Raw genomic sequence first — 19,465 nt, forward strand, 5'->3', positions numbered from 1 at the left:
GCACTTTTAAGACTTACTGTAGTTTTGTTTTCGGGCAAGCAAATTTTCAATGGAGTGCTGGGGCACTTGTGAAAATTAGCTTGCCCGAAAACAAAACAATTGTAAATCTTAAAAGTACCTCTATTGTCATAATTACGCTTTTACATGAAGGTTTGACTCATTCATTTACAAATAAAGCCTAGGTTGCTTTTTGGCGAGAGTTTACCTTTAAGTTGGCCTGAGGTCAAAGGTCAAAAGTGATTCTACATCAGACCACAATTATCTGGTCAAAAAGACACACGGTGAAACCACAGTGACATGTTACATGTCCACAGTCTAAGTCCCAGATATTCAGATTACTAGTGTGTGACAGAGAAAAGCGGCCGATTCTCACATTAAACAGTCTGAACTGCTGTTTGTTTTTTTTCCATTGTTTGGGCTTTAAAAATGATTAAAAAATTTAATTGGACACCAAAATGTTTTTTTTTTTCTGTCAACATATCATTTTAAAATTGGCTAATCATATAAGATATAATTATTCCTCTGCGTGCTACTGTGCGAGTTTGCTCATGTTCCTGTTTGAAGCCGCAATTTACGCAGTACTCCATAACTGCTGCTGTTGATGACGGTTTGTCTTCTCCATATATGGTTCAAATGCAAACCTTAAATAACTCCCACTGTTCAGACCTGTTCTGTTGGATGTGGCTGAACTGGTTGAGTTACACATACTTAGATATTGCTCAGTCTTGATGTGTAACCCCCCCCCCCCCAGTTTTAAACCTCAGAACTTTGTAGTTTCAGTTTGTGTGATTTGTTAAGCTATTGTTTGTTTTTTGAGATGTAGTGGAACCTTTTAGATAAATCTAATAATTAAATTCAGCCTTCATATCAAACCTGTACTCTTGACTCAGACAACAATTCTAGCAGGTTTGTTTGGGCATGACACATCCCATTATTGTTTCCAGTTTTGAAGTTAATATGAATTTGTGCATCCACATTCTGCATGCTTATACTAAATACTAACCATAATCCTGCAAGCATTTGAACAATTTCTGAAGGCTTGTTCAAAGAGTTTAGGATGGGTGGTGTTTTCAGTGTAAGAGAAAACGTGTGTTCGAGAAACGCAGGTAATGAAGTGGGTACGTCTTCAAGGTGCTTTGTGTAAAATCTGTGGATGAAAACATGACTTGCATTTGTTCCCCTGTATTCATCACATTTATGTAGACAGAACTGACACCTACTCGGTCACCATTTAATCATTAAGAGCTTTTCTACATGTTGAGGCATTTTTTTAGACTACATTCATCCTTTATTCATATTGAAACCACAAGCATTTAACTTGAGCAGAGAAATGCACACAATACCCTCATCCAGACCTGACCTCAGTCACTTGTGCTTTTAAAGGACTGTTTTCTTACTTGAATTGGACTGTTTTTAGTAATATGCCTGTTTTTTGCATCTTTTCTTTTTTACTGTCTCAACTTAATCTATCCAAATAAAGATGATTTCTCAGTCTTTCAACCTTTTTTTCTGATGACATTTCTCTAAATTGGGCCATTGTTTCAGGTATCAGATATTGGTGTTTGGATGGGTCTCATCACATACCGTATACATATACATGTAGACCAATTCCAAAAAAGGATTCATTAACAAACTATGGATGAAGACTAAAGGTATAGCATACATGTGCAAAGGGCTTAATGTATGGAGCAAAAGTGTTCATTACCAAATATAGTTATATACAATAGACATGTAGTCGTATTATAGAGAAATGAAAGTTCAAGCAGGGTTTGTGCGGGGCCTTAAAAAGTCTTAAACAGCTCCATATTTTGCACATAGGTCTTAAATTATGTTTAGTTAGGTCTTAACTATGTATGTTCATTTACCACGTCCGTCATTGCCAGTTTTTTGTTTTGGGGAAATGTGTTGGTGAGATTCACATTCAGCTATGTGCGTTGTTCTTGCTGAAGTATCCAGGAAAGTAAGTGGCATTTTGCCAACAGCCCGGTCCGGATTTGCTGACATACACTTCTACCCTATTTTGACTGCGGAATTTGCCAGAGGACCCTCAAATTGGGCATGCTTATTGTGAAAGCGCTGGTGTCACACAATTGGGATTAACCCCAGTTGGCTTCTAAGAGTCTCCAGTGAATTCACAGTATGACACACTTCTGTACGCCTGTGTCACCAGTTTCCGGTCCAAATTCATCCAGTTCTGCTCAACTCGAACTCTGTGCCGCCTCTGCTGGCTTGCAGTCAAGCGACATTGAGACCATCTTCAACTCAACTCCGAAGTTGAAAACTAAGGTGCTTTGGATTTTGAACACCATGTGTGTGCTTGTGTTTGTGTGTGGTTATTAGAGTTAATTAAATTAAATTCCTAGATAAAAACTAAACTAAAAAACTGTTAATCACCTGTTTAATTAAAACTAAACTGAAATGAAAAAACAAACAAACTGAAAAACTAAATTATAATGAAATTGAAAAACTATAATATCCCTGACACACAATGGCAGTACATTTGGTTATTTCTGAAAGGCAGCTTCACTGTTCACACATGGACCAAGAAATCAAAACTCCTGTGCTGGAATGATCTTACATTGGATCGTGTCTTTAGGCTCATGTTTTGTCTGTTCATGTCTATGACAGTCATAAAATTGTTTGTGCTTGAGGTAGAAGGCTACACAACACTAACCCTAACCCTAACCAGAATGGCACACAGTCCCCTTTAATTCTAAACACTTACCATAATGTAAGCTCACCAGATCATCCAATTGTGCTCAAATATTAATACTCAAAGTTTTTTTCATCAGAATCCTTGAATTACTAAATCAACTGAAATGTCCAAAAATGCTCTATCACACAATTATAAAGAAAGCGACAAAAAAAAAAATTGTGGACTCGCATGAGAAGTTAATGGGTCAAGTTCTGGTCCGAAGCCCAACCTGCATTCAAGTTTCATGGACTGTGATCAGTACTTCCTGCAGACAAACTAAGCGACCAACCAGCAAACAGACATTTAGTTTTACTTATTGAGTGTTTAAAAAATGGACAAGGTTTCCAATCTGAAGAGTGAATGCAGTAAATGCAGAAGTGCCTTAAACGTGTATTAATGAATGCACTGCCAGGGTTTTTTTTTCTGGTTGTGATGGAGCAACACCAGAAACAAATGTATCAAACAGGTCAGCCATCATGCTGCACCTGATACAGCTGCTAGGTGAATTGGAGAACTACTGTGACCCTTCTGGGATCTATGTTGCAACAAAGAAGCGCCGTTGAGAGTAAATTAAAAACAGTGTTCCCCCATGTCTTTGTTTACTACCTGAACAAAAACATTAAAATTATTTATATTGTCTTTTTATTATATTGATTTTTTTCCCAATGTTTAATCTTTTTGTCTTTTAACAAGTTTTATAATGTATATACGTGCAAAACACAACGGCAAATCAGAAAACACAACAAAACAGAAAACACAACAACAAAACAGAAAACACAATGGCAAATCAGAAAACACAACACATAAACCAAACCGGAAAAGTGCTGTACCGAGACCTTTGGAGGGGCAGGTGCTCGAAGTTAAAAGGGGGCACATGAAGCACAAATTTGAAACACCATACAGAAACATGTCTTACAATTTAACCAGTTGAATGGTAGCAAACCATATTCTTAAAGAATGTAGCATGGAATCACAACATACCATATAATTGTCCACACCTCATTTATTTGTTAGAGGCCAGTGCCTGATGGGGTACATTGAACAGCTTCTGGAGGGGTGAAGATACAGCCTATATCCGCAAAGCCATAATTCAAGCTGCGCAGTAATTTAGGGCATATGAAGCAGATAATGTATTAAGTTGAATTTAGATGACCATTAGACAATGGACTGTTTAACTGTGGCTGCTCTTCCTGGAGTCCTTGCTTTTCAGTTTTAATCAAATAGGAGGGAAAAAAAATAATAAATTCTGACACCTCAATATTTTAATTTCACAGCTTTATTTTTGTTTTCTAACCTCAGTAAAACCATATGCAACCAATTGTTTTGACACAAACATGACTTCATCCTGAAATGGTTCATCCTGTATTTATTAATAGACATGTTTTCAATTTTATAACTAACTGTAACTGAAAGTGGAACATTAATAATGGGAGAAAGAGAATAGAGGAGGGGTGCTTGTATCTGTATCTCTCTGTGTTTGTGTCTCTGTTTGTCACAACAACATGTAGGTAGGTCGGTAGGTAGGTAGGTATTTTCTCTAACTGAATACCTTTGCAATGTGAATGGCTGGTACATGTGTTATTCTTACCTTTTGTGCTCTCTGTCGTCCAGCTGGCAAGGGATCTACAGCCTTTAGCAGCCTCCCGCCGCTCCTTTTGTTTTTACTTTAACCTCCTCTCTTTCCGAGGGATCTCTGCAGAATGAAATATGATCATAAAACTACAATCTGATGCGCATAAAACACAGTGACATTTCATACCTTTTCAAAAATTGTACTGTATAGCCATGAATTAAATCCATTCATAATCTGCCCTTTATTATTCCTATAAATAAATAGATATAGATAGATATACTTTATTAATCTAATTAAACTGGGAAATTTTGGCGTAGCAGCAGCATTTACATACATAAAAGATATAAGCAACACACTGAAATAAAAAGAAGAAATAACATTAATTACAGTATAAAATGCAATGTACAAATATACACAGTATAGATAATGTATAAAAAGAGGTAGTTATTATAGTGCAAAAAATAAAATAAAATATAAGGTGCAGTGAAACAGATAAATAATCAGCAGTGGACCGGTGGGCATAAGAAAAACAGATAAAGTGTGCATGTACTGTATTAGATGACCAGATTATATAACTATTATTGTACAGTTTGATGGCATGTAGCAGGAAAGAAAAACAGAAAAAAACAGATAAAGTGCGTATGGACTGTATGGAAAGACCAGATTATTTAACTATTGTTATAAAGTCTGATGGCATGTGGCAGGAAAGATTTCCTGTATCTGTCCTTTCGACAACGGAGCTGGAGCAGCCTGTGAGAGAAGGTGCTCCGCTGTCTGTCCACTGTGTGATGGAGAGGGTGCTGATCATTGTCCATGATGGAAAGTAACACATTCAGCATTCTCCTTTCCACCACGGTCTCAAAAGTGTCCAGCCTGAGACCGAGCACAGAGCCAGCCTTCCTGATGATTTTGTCAAGTCTGTTGGTGTCGCTGGCTCTGATGCTACTGCCCCAACAAACGGCAGCAAAGAAAATGGTGCTGGCAACAACAGACTGGTAGAAGATCTCCAACATCTTGCTGCACACGTTGAAGGATCTCAGCTTCCTCAGGAAATAGAGTCTGCTCATCCCCTTCTTGTAAACAGCCTCCGTATTTGACTTCCAGTCCAGTCTGTTGTCGATCACAACTCCCAGGTATTTGTAGTCCTCCACCTCTTCCACCACCTCCCCCCTGATCCGCAGTGGCTGTGAAGGCATCTTCTTCCTCCTGAAGTTGATCACCATCTCTCTGGTCTTGACGTTCAGCCTCAGGTGATTCTATTTGGACCACTCCACAAAGCTGTCTACCAGCGTCCTGTACTCACCCTCCTCTCCGTCTTTTATACACCCTACAACAGCTGAGTCATCAGAAAACTTCTGGAGATGACATGACTCAGAGTTGTACTGAAAGTCAGTGGTGTATACGGTGAAGAGAAAAGGAGAAAGCACAGTTCCCTGTGGAGCTCCTATATCACTGACCACCACAACAGACAGGACACTGCCCAGACGGACAAACTGTGGCCTGCCTGTCAGGTAATCAGTAATCCAGGAGATCACTGTGTCGTTAACACCAATCCCCCGCAGCTTCTCACCCAGCAGCAGTGGTTGAATGGTGTTGAAAGCACTGGAGAAATCAAAAAAAGTGATCCTCACAGTGCTTCCTCCACCATCCAAATGCATGTGGGCTCGTTGCAGCAGGTAAATGACAGCATCGTCGACACCTAAATGGGGCTGATAGGCAAACTGTAAAGGGTCCAAAAACATCCTCACCTGTGGCCTCAGCTGGGCTAAGACCAGTCTCTCCAGGACTTTCATCACATGAGATGTGAGGGCGACTGGTCTGTAGTCTGCCGGGTCGGATGGCCTCGACTTCTTGGGGACTGGAACCAGGCAGGATGTCTTCCACAGCGTCGGGACTTTCTCCTGACTCAGGCTCAAGTTGTAAAGATGTCCCAGTACAGGAGACAGCTGGCTGGCACAGGTCTTCAGGATCCTGGGTGTGATGCCATCAGGGCCTGCAGCCTTTCGCTGGTGTAATCTCTCCAGCTGCCTCTTTACCTGGCCTGTAGTCACTGTTGGGTGGGGGTTGATGGGGATGTCATCAGTTGAGGAGGTGGAGGAGATGGAGGGGGGACAGATGGAGAGGTGTTGTAGAGGAGAAGAGTGCTGGGGGGAGGGTCGGGCCATTTGGGACAACATGGGTGTGTGGGGGGCTGGAGGTGTTGAAGGGGGGCTGGCCGGAGGAGAGCTAAACCTGTTAAAAAAGTGGTTGAACTGGTTTGCTCTATCCAGGCTCCCAGACGTCTGCTTGTCTCTCCCCTTCATCCCTGTGATGTTTTTCATTCCAGTCCACACGTCTCTCACGTTGTTCTGTTGGAGTTTGGCCTCCAGCTTCCTCCTGTAGCTGTCTTTGCATGTCCTCAGGGTATCCCTGAGTTCATGCTGCACTCTCCTCAGCTCCTCTCTGTCTCCCGACCTGAAAGCCCTCTTCTTCTTGTTGAGAAGTGTCTTCAGGTCCCTAGTAATCCACGGCTTATTGTTGGAGAAGTAGTGCACAGTCCGGGCTGGTACGGTGGTGTCCTCACAGAATCTGATGTACTCTGTGATGCAGTCAGTCATGTCGTTGATGTCCTCCCCATTTGGCTCGCAGAGTACATCCCAGTCCGTTGACTCAAAGCAGTCCTGCAGTGCTTCAGTTGCCTCTGTGTCCACCTCCTCACCGTCCTGGTGTGCACAGACTGCCTTCTAACAAGAGGGACATACTTGGGAGTCATCATAACTAAGTTGTGGTCTGATCTGCCAAGGGGGGGAGGGCTGTGGTGTTGTATGCATCCATGGCATTAGCATACAGGAGATCCAATGTTTTATTGTCTCTTGTGGGGCAGTCAACATATTGATGGAAGTTATTTAGGGTTTTGTCCAGTGATGCATGATTAAAGTGACCTGTAATCACCATGAATGCATCGGGGTGGTCCGTTTGTAGTTTAGCAGCAGTGGAGCTGATGACTTCACAGGCCAATGCTGCATCAGCAGACGGGGGAATGTACACAGCGATGACGATGGTCGACATGAACTCCCTTGGTAAATAATACGGGCGCATCCCCACAGCCAGCAGCTCAATGTCCGGGGTGCAGAGCCGTTCCTTTACGGTGACATGTCCGGGATTGCACCACCTCTCACTCACATAAAGTGCAAGCCCGCCACCCTTCTTCTTCCGACTTGTGGACCAGTCTCTGTCTCCTCGTACCACGCTGTAGCCAGGCACACAGACGCTGTTGTCCGGGATGTTTGAGTGCAGCCAAGTCTCGCTGAAGCAGAAGATGCTGCACTCACGGTATTCCCGCTGTGTTTTCACCAGCGCTGCGAGTTCGTCCGTCTTATTCCCCAAAGACCTCACGTTCCCCATGATAATCGCCGGGACCGCTGGCTTGTGTCTTCTCTGTTTCTCTCTCCGTTTTGCTCCAGACCTGCACCCCCGGCGTCTCCTCCGTAGCTCCTGCGGGACCACAGGTCTGTCTCCGGGCAGCAGCGCAGGCTCGCTCAGCGCAAACAGCTGTTCACGCGTGTAAACAATGCCCGCACCGCTGTAGGCAAAGTTCTCCGTCACAAAAAGTGGAAAAAGTAACAGAAGAACGCGGAGAAAAGTCACCAAACTAAGCCCAGCCATTGTCACAACTTTCAGCAATAGGTTCCGATTTGTACACACAAAAAAAATAAGGAGTAAAAAACAAACAAATAGACAAAAGTTAAAAAACACGACGGGAGCTGTGGCTACAGGCTGCCACCTGGAGCGGCGCCATCTTCACACAAGGTAGTGCTAAATTAAAGTAATAAAATGATTAAATGATATAGAAATCATGTATTTAAATATTTTTGTGCTTTTATTTAGTTTGACTATCAACTTCGCGCAAGACAGCAAAGTTTTAAAAGTTATATAATTTTTATACATATAATTTGTTATAACAAGTACTGATATGTTTAAATGAGAGGTTGAGAAAATCAAAATTCAAATTCTTCTATTATTGTTGTATTTATACTGTAATAGTTTTGGTGAAATAACAGTCAATGCCTCATTGCCTCTAGAAACATAGGAAAAAACAGCTCAACAGTAAAATAACACGATATCTCTCTAATGCACTTTGCCCATGACAAGAGCAAAATACAGCACACTGTGTGCTTAACTAGCAGCTAAAACTTGCGAGAGGTGTGTGCGCGCAGAGTTGGACGACACAGAGGATGCTTATTGCTCACTTCACTTCGTCAGTCCTCTTGCAAGAATACACCGTGCACAAACGTATACCGCTGCAAAACCTACTCTCCAGACCAGCTGTTTACTCCCTCGGGTCTTTTGCGAGACTAGCAGTGGCTGTCTCCAGCAGCTTAGCCATTAGCAGCAGGGCAGGTCTGGGTACGTCAGGGCAGTGATGGCAGAGTGAGGGCACATTGTGGATCATGTTACTGACCAAGGTAGATCTAAATTATTTTGCTTTATTTATTATTTTGGGCCACACAGACAGACTTTCCCCTTTGCCCCATCAAGGGGTAAAGGGGCAGGTGCTCCAGCACCCTCCCTCCACTACTAGTAGCTCTATTCCTGCAAATCAGAATTCCTATTTGTCCTGCAAACAGGGATATTCCTGTGTCACATCACAATTTAACAAAAAATAAATAAAGTAAAAACGCAATTTAATAAAGTTAAGAAGTAACTTGTAGACACATTATGTACAATATAAACAGTGTAGTAATAACAATGTAGGCATGTTACAACCAGGTATCCACCGCCACATAACAATGACCAAATGTCTAGGGGCATTTACAAAGTGATATTTAACAGGGAATTAGAGAAAAATCAAGAATATGAAGAGATAACAAAAGCAGTAAAAACGGCAGACGTGATAATTAGCGTGGAGGCACCCCTGGGATGAGAGTGCGCTCTAATACTGCAGGAACACCTGCATTTATAGGTTGTGGCTCCACCCCATGATTGAGATTCACACCTGAAAAGCATTAGGGATAGGCAGAGAACTAGAGCAGCCAAAAGAACTACACCATCCAGATGTGGAAGAGGATGCAACACCTCCACACTGAAATGATGACTATAGTCTCCATAATTATAAACAATACAACATTTAGCCCATACATCCATTGTTGCAGATGTGCCGAGCACCATTTAAAACAAAATAAAACAAAACAAAAACCTAAACAGCAATGCTGTAAAAATGTAAACATACACACCCAAACAATCCAGATACAACAGATCAAACATGCATACCCAAAAACATGCACATCAAGCTCATACATTCAAACGCCGACACTTGCACTCAGAAAAAACAAAAACAAAAAAGACATGAAATACGGATAGTTTAACCATAGAAATGAAAACAGGGACTAAGGTATCTTCGAAAGAGCATCTGCTGTGACGTTGTCAGTAATGCACACATGCTTGATCTCAATGTTAAAGAGCTGCAAGATCAATCTCCACCACATCAGACGATGGTTAGACTTTGTCATGCAGCACAGAAATTTCAGAGGGTTGTGATCACTGTACACAATGATTTTATCTAAAGCCTAGATAAACCACAAAATGTTGGACTGAAAGAACAAGGGCAAGCATCCCTTTTTCAATGTTGGAATACGGCCGGTGGTGGTGGTTAAACTTCTTAGAAAAGTAGCAGATAGAGTGATTGACATTTTCAGCACCATGGATTGTGTTGCAGATCTCCCTTGACAGCTTCTGCTTCTCTTCTCCCTAGGTCTTATGGTTCCTGTCTCTACTTCCAGCTGCTGATGGCAAGCAGACCAACATGAAACATGTTGTACATGTAGTACATGAAAATATAAGTGCCTGGTAGCATTTAGAAATGTGAAGAAATTGCTAATTTCAAAACACTAATATGCATCTAGATATTAATAATAGTATCTAGCTTTAGTTTATGCATATACAGTCAACAGCCACTTAAATACGACTGTGCAATCAAATTCAATTCAATACAGTCACGCTGGGGTTTAAAGTAGAAAGCTAAGGAAATTGGAGGTGGACCCAAATGCAGTTAATCACAAGAAAAGAGACAGGAATGAGGGAGAACAAAGGGTGAGCTTTTAGTGAAAAAAAAAGCTGATGGCAACAAAAACCCCAAGGAGCATGAAACGAAAATGAATCCAGGACCAAAAAGTAGCAACACAACAGCAAGAGAAAGTAGCAAAATAAAACAGTTCAATGAAGTGCAAGGAAAAGGCAAAGAAGAAATCAAACATGGGAAAACCAGAACTCACAATCCAAAAAACACATACCACTGGGGAACTAGAGACAGAACGAACTCTGGGAGGATGTCACAACGACAGCGGCAGGCACAGACAGAAGCAAGAACAGAGGCAACAAGACAAATTGCATTTCCTGCGAAAATACAGTGTGAATGCTGAAGGCTGAAGGGAAATCTGCTGATTGTACTGCCGAAAAGCTGAAAAAGCTGAAAAGTTAAAGGCAGAAAGAGCATAAAAAGCTGAACACGCTGATAGCTGAACAGTTTCTGTAGCTGAACATGAAGCTGAATGTATAAAGAAGCTCAAAAGGCAGAGAGATGAATATTTTCAAAAGATGGAAAGACAGAAAAGCTGAAGAGGGCTGAAAGAGTTTAAAAAGTTGAACATTTTCAAAGCTGAACATGAAGTGGAATGTTGAAAGGAGTTGAAAAGGCAGAAAGATGAACATCTGAAAAGACTAAAAAGGTGTAGAGCAAGAGGGCCGAAAGAGCTTGAAAAGGAGAAAAAAGACAGAAAAGGCTGAAAAGTTGTAGAATAAGAGGGCAGAAAGAGCTTAAAAAGGTGAAAAAAGACTGAAAAAATGGAAAGTTAAAGGCAAAAAGAGCTTTAAAAGTTGAACATATTGATAGTTGAACAGTTTCTGTAGCGGAACATGAAGCAAAATGTATAAAAATGCAGCAAAGGTACAAAGATGAATATTTTTAAAAGATGAAAAGGCAGATAAGCTGAGGAGGGCTGAAAGAGTTTAAAAAGTTGAACATTTTCATATCTTAACATGAAGGAGAATGTTTGAAGGAGTTGAAAAGGCAGAAAGATGAATATCTGAAAAGGCTAGAAAGGTCTAGAGCAAGAGGGCAGAAAGAGGTTAAAAATGTGAAAAAAGACTGGAACGGTTGAAAGAGCTTAAAATGGCTGCATCATCTATGTAAAGTAAAAGGTGTTGGATTCAAATCCAGCTGAAGAGAATTCTTTCTCCAGTGTTCCAGCTGCTCTCCAATCAAGTGACTGTGTCACTCACTCTAGCTGATACACACGCATTCTACAGATACACACGCTGGAGAAGTAACAGACAGAGATGAAAATGTCCCCATAAGAATGAATGGGAAAATGCCTCACAAACCCCTGCAATTTTAGAAAAAACGTTAATAGTTAGGGTCAAAACATCTATATGGTGAGTGAGAGGAGATATTGCTGATCTCGGTCATCTGGTTTTTATTTCTGGAAAGTGAGAAATGGAGGCACAAACGCGAGAGACAAATCAGGTACCATCTGCTGTCCTCTAGAACTTTAGGCTGAAAATTAACATTGAGGCTTATGGGGCAGCTGCTTCACTTCTTGTCACTCCAGGGCTTCCACATCCAAAACTGTAACTCGTACATCTAAAATGAGACCATCATCTGAAAGCCAACAAGTTTTCCTACATTTCTATGTATACATTGTCTATGTTGAGTAAAAGGTTTGGGATCTAAATCAAGCTGAAGATAATTTTTTTTCTCACTTTTGGAGCTGCTCTACACTCTGGGGTGCAGCAGTTGATGATGTCACGCACTCTAGCTCATGCAATACACACCCATTATAAAGTCAGAAGACGGGCTAAAAGTTCTTCAAACTAAAACTGTGATTAGTCCAAAATCATACAATATCTTTAAAAAATACAAGCCCAGTAGTTCAAGGTTTTGTGACTCTTTTAAAGTTGGAATGGTGTCTCTAGCTCAAAGCATGAGGGAGAAGAAGAGGTTGAAAGTCGAGGATTTGAAGCTTTTCCCATTTGCGGCAATGTTAATTTTTTTTCATAAAAAGCTGAATTTATGAAAAAGTTGAAAAGCTGAAAAGTTGAAGCAGAAGACTGAAAGAGCTTAAAAAGCTGAACGTTTTAATAGCTGAATGGTTTCAATAGCTGAACGTATGCTGAAGTTATAGCTGAATGAAATTTGAAAAAATCCCCATAAGGATGAATGGGCCAAATTTTGCATGAAAAGCTTAATATTTCAAAAAGTATAAAAGATAGAAAAAAGACAAATACAAGCAGTAATGTCCTTAAAAAGCTGCACATTTTGATACTTGAATGGTTTCTGTAGCACAAAAACTGTAGGAGAAGAAGCGTGTCGAAAATGAAAAACTTTAATAAATTCCAGAAGAACAATAGTGTGAATGCTGAGTCAGCATTCACACTAATGACCGGACAAAGACAAGAAGGAAAGCAGAGACTTAAAACACAGACACTAGTGATGAGATGAGGAACAGGTGAGGAGAGAGAGGAGGGAGGAGGCCAGGTGCAGTAACAAGGGGGGGAAGCACAGAGGAGAAAATGCTTACAGACAGAGGGAGACAAACTGCAACTAGAAAAATTTGTATTTCCTGCGAAAATACAGTGTGAATGCTGAAGGCTGAAACGCTCTAGGAAATCCGCTGAACGTCCTGCCGAAAAGATGAAAAAATCAAAAAGCTGGAAAAGTTGCAATGCTAAAGGCCGAAAGACCTTAAAAAGTTGAACATGTTGATAGTTGAACAGTTCCATAGCTGAACATAAATCAGAATGTTTTAAGGAGTTGAAAAGGCAGAAAGATGAATATGTGAAATGGCCAAAAAGCTGTAGAGCAATAAGCCTGAAAGAGCTTGAAATGGTGAAAAAAGACTGACAAGGCCAAAAAGTTGTATATTGAGAGGGCAGAAGGAGCTTAGAAATGTGAAAAAAGACTGAAAAGGTGGAAAATTAAAGCAAGAAAGAGCTTTAAAAGGTGAGAAAAGTCAGAAAAGGTGGAAAGTTAAAAACAGAGAGAGCTTAAAATGGCTGCATCTTCTATGTAAAGGAAAAGATGTGGGATTCAAATCCAGCTGTCAAATGAACTAGATGTCCTGATGGATTCCAAACACTGCATGGGGTCATCAAGGTTCTTGTGCACAGTGTTGACGATCCTGCTGTTGAAGTTCCATCTTGTCGATGAAGCCCTTGGCAGCCTTCTCTCAACAATCTAGTGAAGTATGCTAGCGCGTTTTGGTGTTGGTAAAAAAAAAAGTGGCAATACCCCACAGGTCCGAAAAGAAAACTCTTACTGCTGGGATATGAGAAGTGGCCTGGTGCATGATCAGATTCAGCTGGTATGCATAGCAATGCACATAATAGGCATTATTAAAATGCGCACACACCTTCTGCTGCACACCAGCCCACTCTCCCCTCATCACATTGGCTCCATCATATGCTTGCACACTGGGTTTCTCTCTGTCACCTTGGGAAAAAAGACTGTTCAGTCTGTCAAGAAGCACACTAGCAATCAAGTCAGATGTTGTATCCATAACAGGCAGAAACTCAAAAAAACTTGACACAGTTGATGAGGCGGGCTAAGATGTGCTGGCTCTTGCTAACCTCATCGTTATGATGATGAACCACTAGACGTAGCTCTCATCCAGCTGTGATGTTCACCCGCCCAAACAGAGAAAACTTCAGACACCTGTCCATGTGGGTCTTAGAGGACTCATGTTTCTTCACCTATTAAGAAAGATGATGCATGTCGGTGATTCCTGTATTTTTCCATTCGGTGGTGTCTGCTGTGAAACAGGTGTTTCAGGTGTTGCAGAATAGCTGATTCACAGCCAGCTAGCCAGGTTTTGTGCTCATACCACCGCATATCACTGCAGTCTAGTCTGTGCTTGGAGAAGATGTCAGAATATTTCATAACAAGCTTGCACATCTCTTTTTTACAGCCATCTGACACCTCACAGGAATCAAGATCCAAGTCACTCAAGCCACATTGTGTTAGGGCTTCAGCCATGTCAGACAAATCTGATGTCTGTTCAGCTGTAACATGTAAACTGTTAGACTTCAGATATGAACTGTCATTGAACTGGAGTTCCTCAGCAGCATGGATACACATCAGCCAACTCTGCATTTCTCTTGATTGTGATTGATTTATCTGAGGGGTTTATGACTTTCATAGGGACCCATCCATCACCTCACAGGGGAGTTACCACTCTACCAACAAGAATATTTCTTGGGATAGAACGAGACTGTGTTGGCTCAACAACCACAGTGCAGCCTGGGGCCCCACGTGACTTCCTCAGGAGCTTCCCCCACACCAGGTGTTCATGTCCAGGCAAGAGTGTTACAGCACTGGTGAGTTTGACTGTGCCCACAATGTCAGGCTCATCTTCACCTTTCCACAGATGAACACCGGCAAGCATGGCAAGGAAGTCATTGTGCCCTCCAGTGTTAGGACCAGTCATTTCAGAAATAATTTCCCAGTATTTGTCTGAGGCTACGTGTCAGTTACTTGATTACATTTGTCCTATGATGAGCTCATCCACTTGACCAGGAACAACTAATGTGGGCACAGACACTGTACATCCATATACTTCAAGCTGCAGATCACAAACTCTCTTTGGACCGACTCTCTGTCCTCCACATCCAATTAGAACAATATCTAAACCCTGCTCAACGTCACTGCTCAAAGTACCTGCAGCAATGAGTTTTTCTTCCACCGCCTCACTCAGAACATGCCATAGAACCTGTATCTAACATAGCTTTCACTGTTACACATCCACTAACAACTACAGGTGTGTAAAACAAACTGTCACTGCCATTTAAACGCTGTGTGCCCTGGAGGATGACTGTCTTATGGCTGGGAAGACTCTCACAGACTGACTCACTCACTGACTGTAAATCATCACTGAGGGAATTCTCACTAAGGTCCCTCTCAAAATGTGGCCTGTCTAGTTTTCCTGATGGGAGGGAGAGGCAGGGGTAGACTGGGCTACAAAAGATGACATGTTAAGGCACTGAAGTTTCATGCGGCCAGGCTGGTGACACAGGAAACACAAGCGATGTAACTGACAGTGGGCGATAGTAGAGTGAGAATTGTCGCTGCAGATACTGCAGCCTCTAGGCCCTGAAACCCTCCTTCTCTGGAATGAGTGACTGTGGCTTCAGGAGATAGCGGGCCTTGGAGAAGCACACAGACTACTCAATACAGCACCAAGCCATCAGCCATCTTATCCATACTGTTCTGTATTGCAGTCAATTCCACACTTTGCTGAGGCTGGCTCACATTCTGCTTGTGTGAATGCAACATAACTTCAGGCTGAGTTCTCCCTACCTCCTGTGTGCTCACTACTGGAACAGCTTGTCTGGAGTGGCGTTACTATGTCGGGATTCTATCTCTGTGATATTCATCAATCCTTTCTTGAACCTCTTTAGCTGTCTAGCTGTTGGCTAGTTTGCTTTTGAATACAACAGACAGTGAGGGTTTGTTGCAGTGTCTCACAAACATCATAGCGACCTCTTTGTTGATGTTCCTCATGCTCTTTCTTTGACGCTGGAGACACTCCTCAGCTGTGTCAGCTGCTTTATTCAGACGGACCTAGTAATCAATGGGACTCTCATGAGCTCTGGGAAGTGTACTGTAAAAGTGGGCGAGAGGCATGCATGAGTAAGACAGGTCAAAAATGTTGTTTAAGGATGGTATAGATTGCATCAGGTTGCTGTTCAGCACTCAGTGATGAGTCACTGCGTATGCCTTTTCTCACTACATCTCTGGCTCTTCCCATTAGCTTGCCCATAATTTCATCAGGCTGATTTGTAATGTTAACATTCTTCTTTTTCAGATACATTGACATTCAAGCACAGAGCATTTGTCAGTTGCCTCGCCTCGGAAGATGGGGGGTTCTTTAACATTTAACTTAAGGGCCATAGTGAGCTGTGTGAGATCTACTGTAGTGCCACAAGCAAAGCCTTCTTTGCTCTGGCTGTTCATTGTTTCTTTGTCTGACAGTAGCCTTGCTGTGACTGAAGCTCCTATTTGTTTCCCTAGTTCTGTGATTAAAACGCTCAAATGTTTCAGTGTGGTGTCTGTTTCACTGGGCTGGGGATGAATTGGGGAAGACGTATAAGGAGTCTGGGCATCCTGGCCAACCAACAAACTAGCCCCACACTCATGAGTGTTAACAGGAATCCCCCTGCCATAACCTGGAGAACCCATATAACTTAGCAAAGGTGGTGATCTAGTGGATAGCATTGTTCCTCTGCCAAAACTCACTCTAGGATGTGTGTCCATGTTCAGTAGTTCTGTGTTATCAAGTTGTATATCAGTCTCCTCTGCCATGTCTACTCAAATATGTCACAAATAAAATTTGTGGAGAAAAAAAAGTTTTTTCTCTTTAACCAAAGATTTACCAAAATGCACCGAACAATGTGCTATATCAAGATAAAACAATTATTTTCTATTTGTTAATCACAATAGTTGATGTGATGTGTGACACAGACAACTTAGATAGTCACCAACACATTTTAACAGTACAATGCTGGGATAGCTGTGTTAAGTCTTTGGTTCACAAATCACTGCGTTACCAGTGAAACCTGAATGTCCATGTGGAGTCTGACTGTAACCCATGTCAGATTAGCGATAGGCTGATCTTCTGCAGTCATGAAGTCACGGCAGCAGATGTAACCCTCTTCCCTCTTCGGGTTAGTAGAGACAACACACAGGCAGTCAGGCTCACGGAATTTATTCTGACAACAGAAAAACAGCTGATGGTTACTGACGGAGACACCAAGCACAGCTCCTGCCCCACATACAGAGTGGACAAACATAGAAGGGGACGAGCTGACGCTTTACCGTTGCTAAGCAACCACCAGCTGTTAAAATAAATATAATACCGGTAAAAAGCCTCGCATGAAAATAAAATAAAAGCCAGCGGCACAATAACTTGCTGACTAAACTAAACAAAAAAAGATTTAAAGAATAAATGAAAGACAAATGAAAGTGCACACACTGCTCACAGGTCAAGGTACCTGCTTAGACTCAAGGTTGACCTGTCAAAACTCTGCTCTCGCATTCAAATTTACTCTGCTTGTGCTCAAACAGTGTGCTTGCACTCAGATAGCTGCTTGTGCGGCTCTTCCTCTTGTGCTAAGGAAAGTTCTGCTCTCGGATCTCTGCTCTGCTCGCGGATTTTTTTTTGTGTATCAACACTGTCAACCAATAGAAGGCCGGCTACTGTTGACTATGCCTGCTTCTTTGCGGGTGCATACGCTATACTTCAAGGAGCATCGCATATGGGCGGGCACTCTTTCTACCGGGTTTATCCAGGCTCCAGGCTGTTAAATGTGGTGGTTCCCTTTATTTTTTGATGACTTTTTAAATAAAATATCAGTTAATCAATACACGAGTGCCAGTGCTTTTCATTACAATAGCTACATAAACATAAAGTAGAACAATAGCTGTTCTTGTTCTTGCTGTTCAATAGGGAGACAGCTAGAGCTTAGCCAATCAAGTGACGGATGCCACCTTGGGTGCCTTCGTTTTCTTTTTGAGCGCTCCGTAGGGGTGGGTAGTCGATGTGGTCTGTTTATGGTCTGTTTGTAAAACTGCTTCTCTAAAAAGACACCAATTCGCCACATTAGCCAGCTATTTGAAGCGCCACCTATTTAAGACGCCATCATATTTATGTATAATTAATTTTATAAGTAATCCTAAAAAGAGTTATCGTAGACTAGATGCTTTTTTTATCCACTATTAGCAGGATATACCTCATGTAGTATAAATACTAGACTGTAGGCATCATTGTGATGATAGCACAGTGGTTAAGAACCTCACTTCATGTTGTTTCTTACATCATGGGACACTGGTTCGCATCCCAGCTCGGCTGGCAACCTGGTGTTATGATTTGTAATCACTGTTACAGTAGTAGACTCCGTGTACCCAGCGGATTCTCTCATTGAAACGCTTAACAAGAGATGATGGGTAAACATACGTGATTAAAAAGGTATAATGAAAAATGATGGGTTAGGGTTAGGGCTATGATGATAATGATAATGTAACAGGCCCCAGGTGCCAGTGTGCAGATTATAATGTTGTCCTGTAAAGAACAGAGAAAGAATGAGACAGACAACAGGTGATGTGTTTTCTTCTCTCACTTCTGTCATACTTTAAATTTTAACAAATATGCACTTTACACATAGTCTCCTTTTTCACACACTTTGGTATTAACCAGGTCACAACTCACCCTAACAAACTCTCTCTCTGCAATAAACACATTTCTTTAAGTCCATGTTACTCTTACTTTTCATATAATGAAATTAAACACATAGTTCTTCCAAATGTCTTTTGGTTTAAAGCTTTTAGCTCCAAAAATTGTATTCACATACATATGTAAATGTCCAGTCAGACTGACTGGCAGCTTGTTTACACTTAGTATCCCGTTAACAAAATATAATGGCAAATACCATGAAAAAGTGACAGAGCCAGGAAATGGTTTTCACATCAACTTATCAGGCTACAGAAACGTGAAATAAATACATGAAATGTTCCTTTAGAAAACGGTTAGCATAGTATAGCATTTTTAATGTACAGGAAGCCTAACCACATGCAGCTACGAGCCTTAAAATGAGACCTGATAACATTTAGTCCCACAACCGCAGCATTTATAGCATTTAAGCTACAGCTGTTTACCGCTACTTTTACTGCTCTCAGAGTAACAAAACCAAAATGTCCTGGCGAACAAAACACACAGTAACGCAAGCATTAATCATCTAAATAAACATTTTAGCGGTCATAAGTGTCTTTTGGCAAGTTACTGACCTGTAAAGGACAGAGAAAGGATGAGACAGACAACAGGTGATATGTTTCCTTCTCTCGCTTCAGTCACACTGAAGACCAAAGCAGACTGCCCACAGCACCAAGCCTGTCCCACTGAGGAGGCAATGCCCCCTTGTGGCAGAATAAGGGTACTGTTACCAACATGAATTTTCATCAAATTATCTTAATAAGGCTCATTTCCAAAACAATGTCATATAAAAATCATACACAAATTACCTAATGTGACCACACATTACTGGGTGTCACAATAACATTGGTAACCTGGGGGTCAAAGCCAGGGGGCGCACTACTTACTATGACGTTAATTGAATAGGATAGGGCATTGTAACAACAAGTACAACAAAATTACAATAACTGGCAACACATG

General features: G+C 41.5%; 1 protein-coding gene across 1 annotated transcript; it reads right to left on the reverse strand.

The window, feature by feature from the left end:
• Positions 1 to 3,575: 3,575 nt before the first annotated feature.
• LOC119013532 lies at positions 3,576 to 7,991 on the reverse strand. The gene is made up of 2 exons (XM_037088157.1): positions 7,200 to 7,991; positions 3,576 to 4,388 (listed from the first exon to the last, which is right to left on the reverse strand). The coding sequence occupies exons 1-2, from the start codon at positions 7,911 to 7,913 to the stop codon at positions 4,362 to 4,364; spliced, it is 741 nt and encodes a 246-aa protein (XP_036944052.1). The 5' UTR covers positions 7,914 to 7,991; the 3' UTR covers positions 3,576 to 4,361.
• Between the last annotated feature and the right edge of the window lie 11,474 nt (positions 7,992 to 19,465).

This window comes from Acanthopagrus latus, chromosome 23 (assembly GCF_904848185.1).
Source record: "Acanthopagrus latus isolate v.2019 chromosome 23, fAcaLat1.1, whole genome shotgun sequence".
Classification (NCBI taxonomy): Eukaryota; Metazoa; Chordata; class Actinopteri; order Spariformes; family Sparidae; genus Acanthopagrus; species Acanthopagrus latus.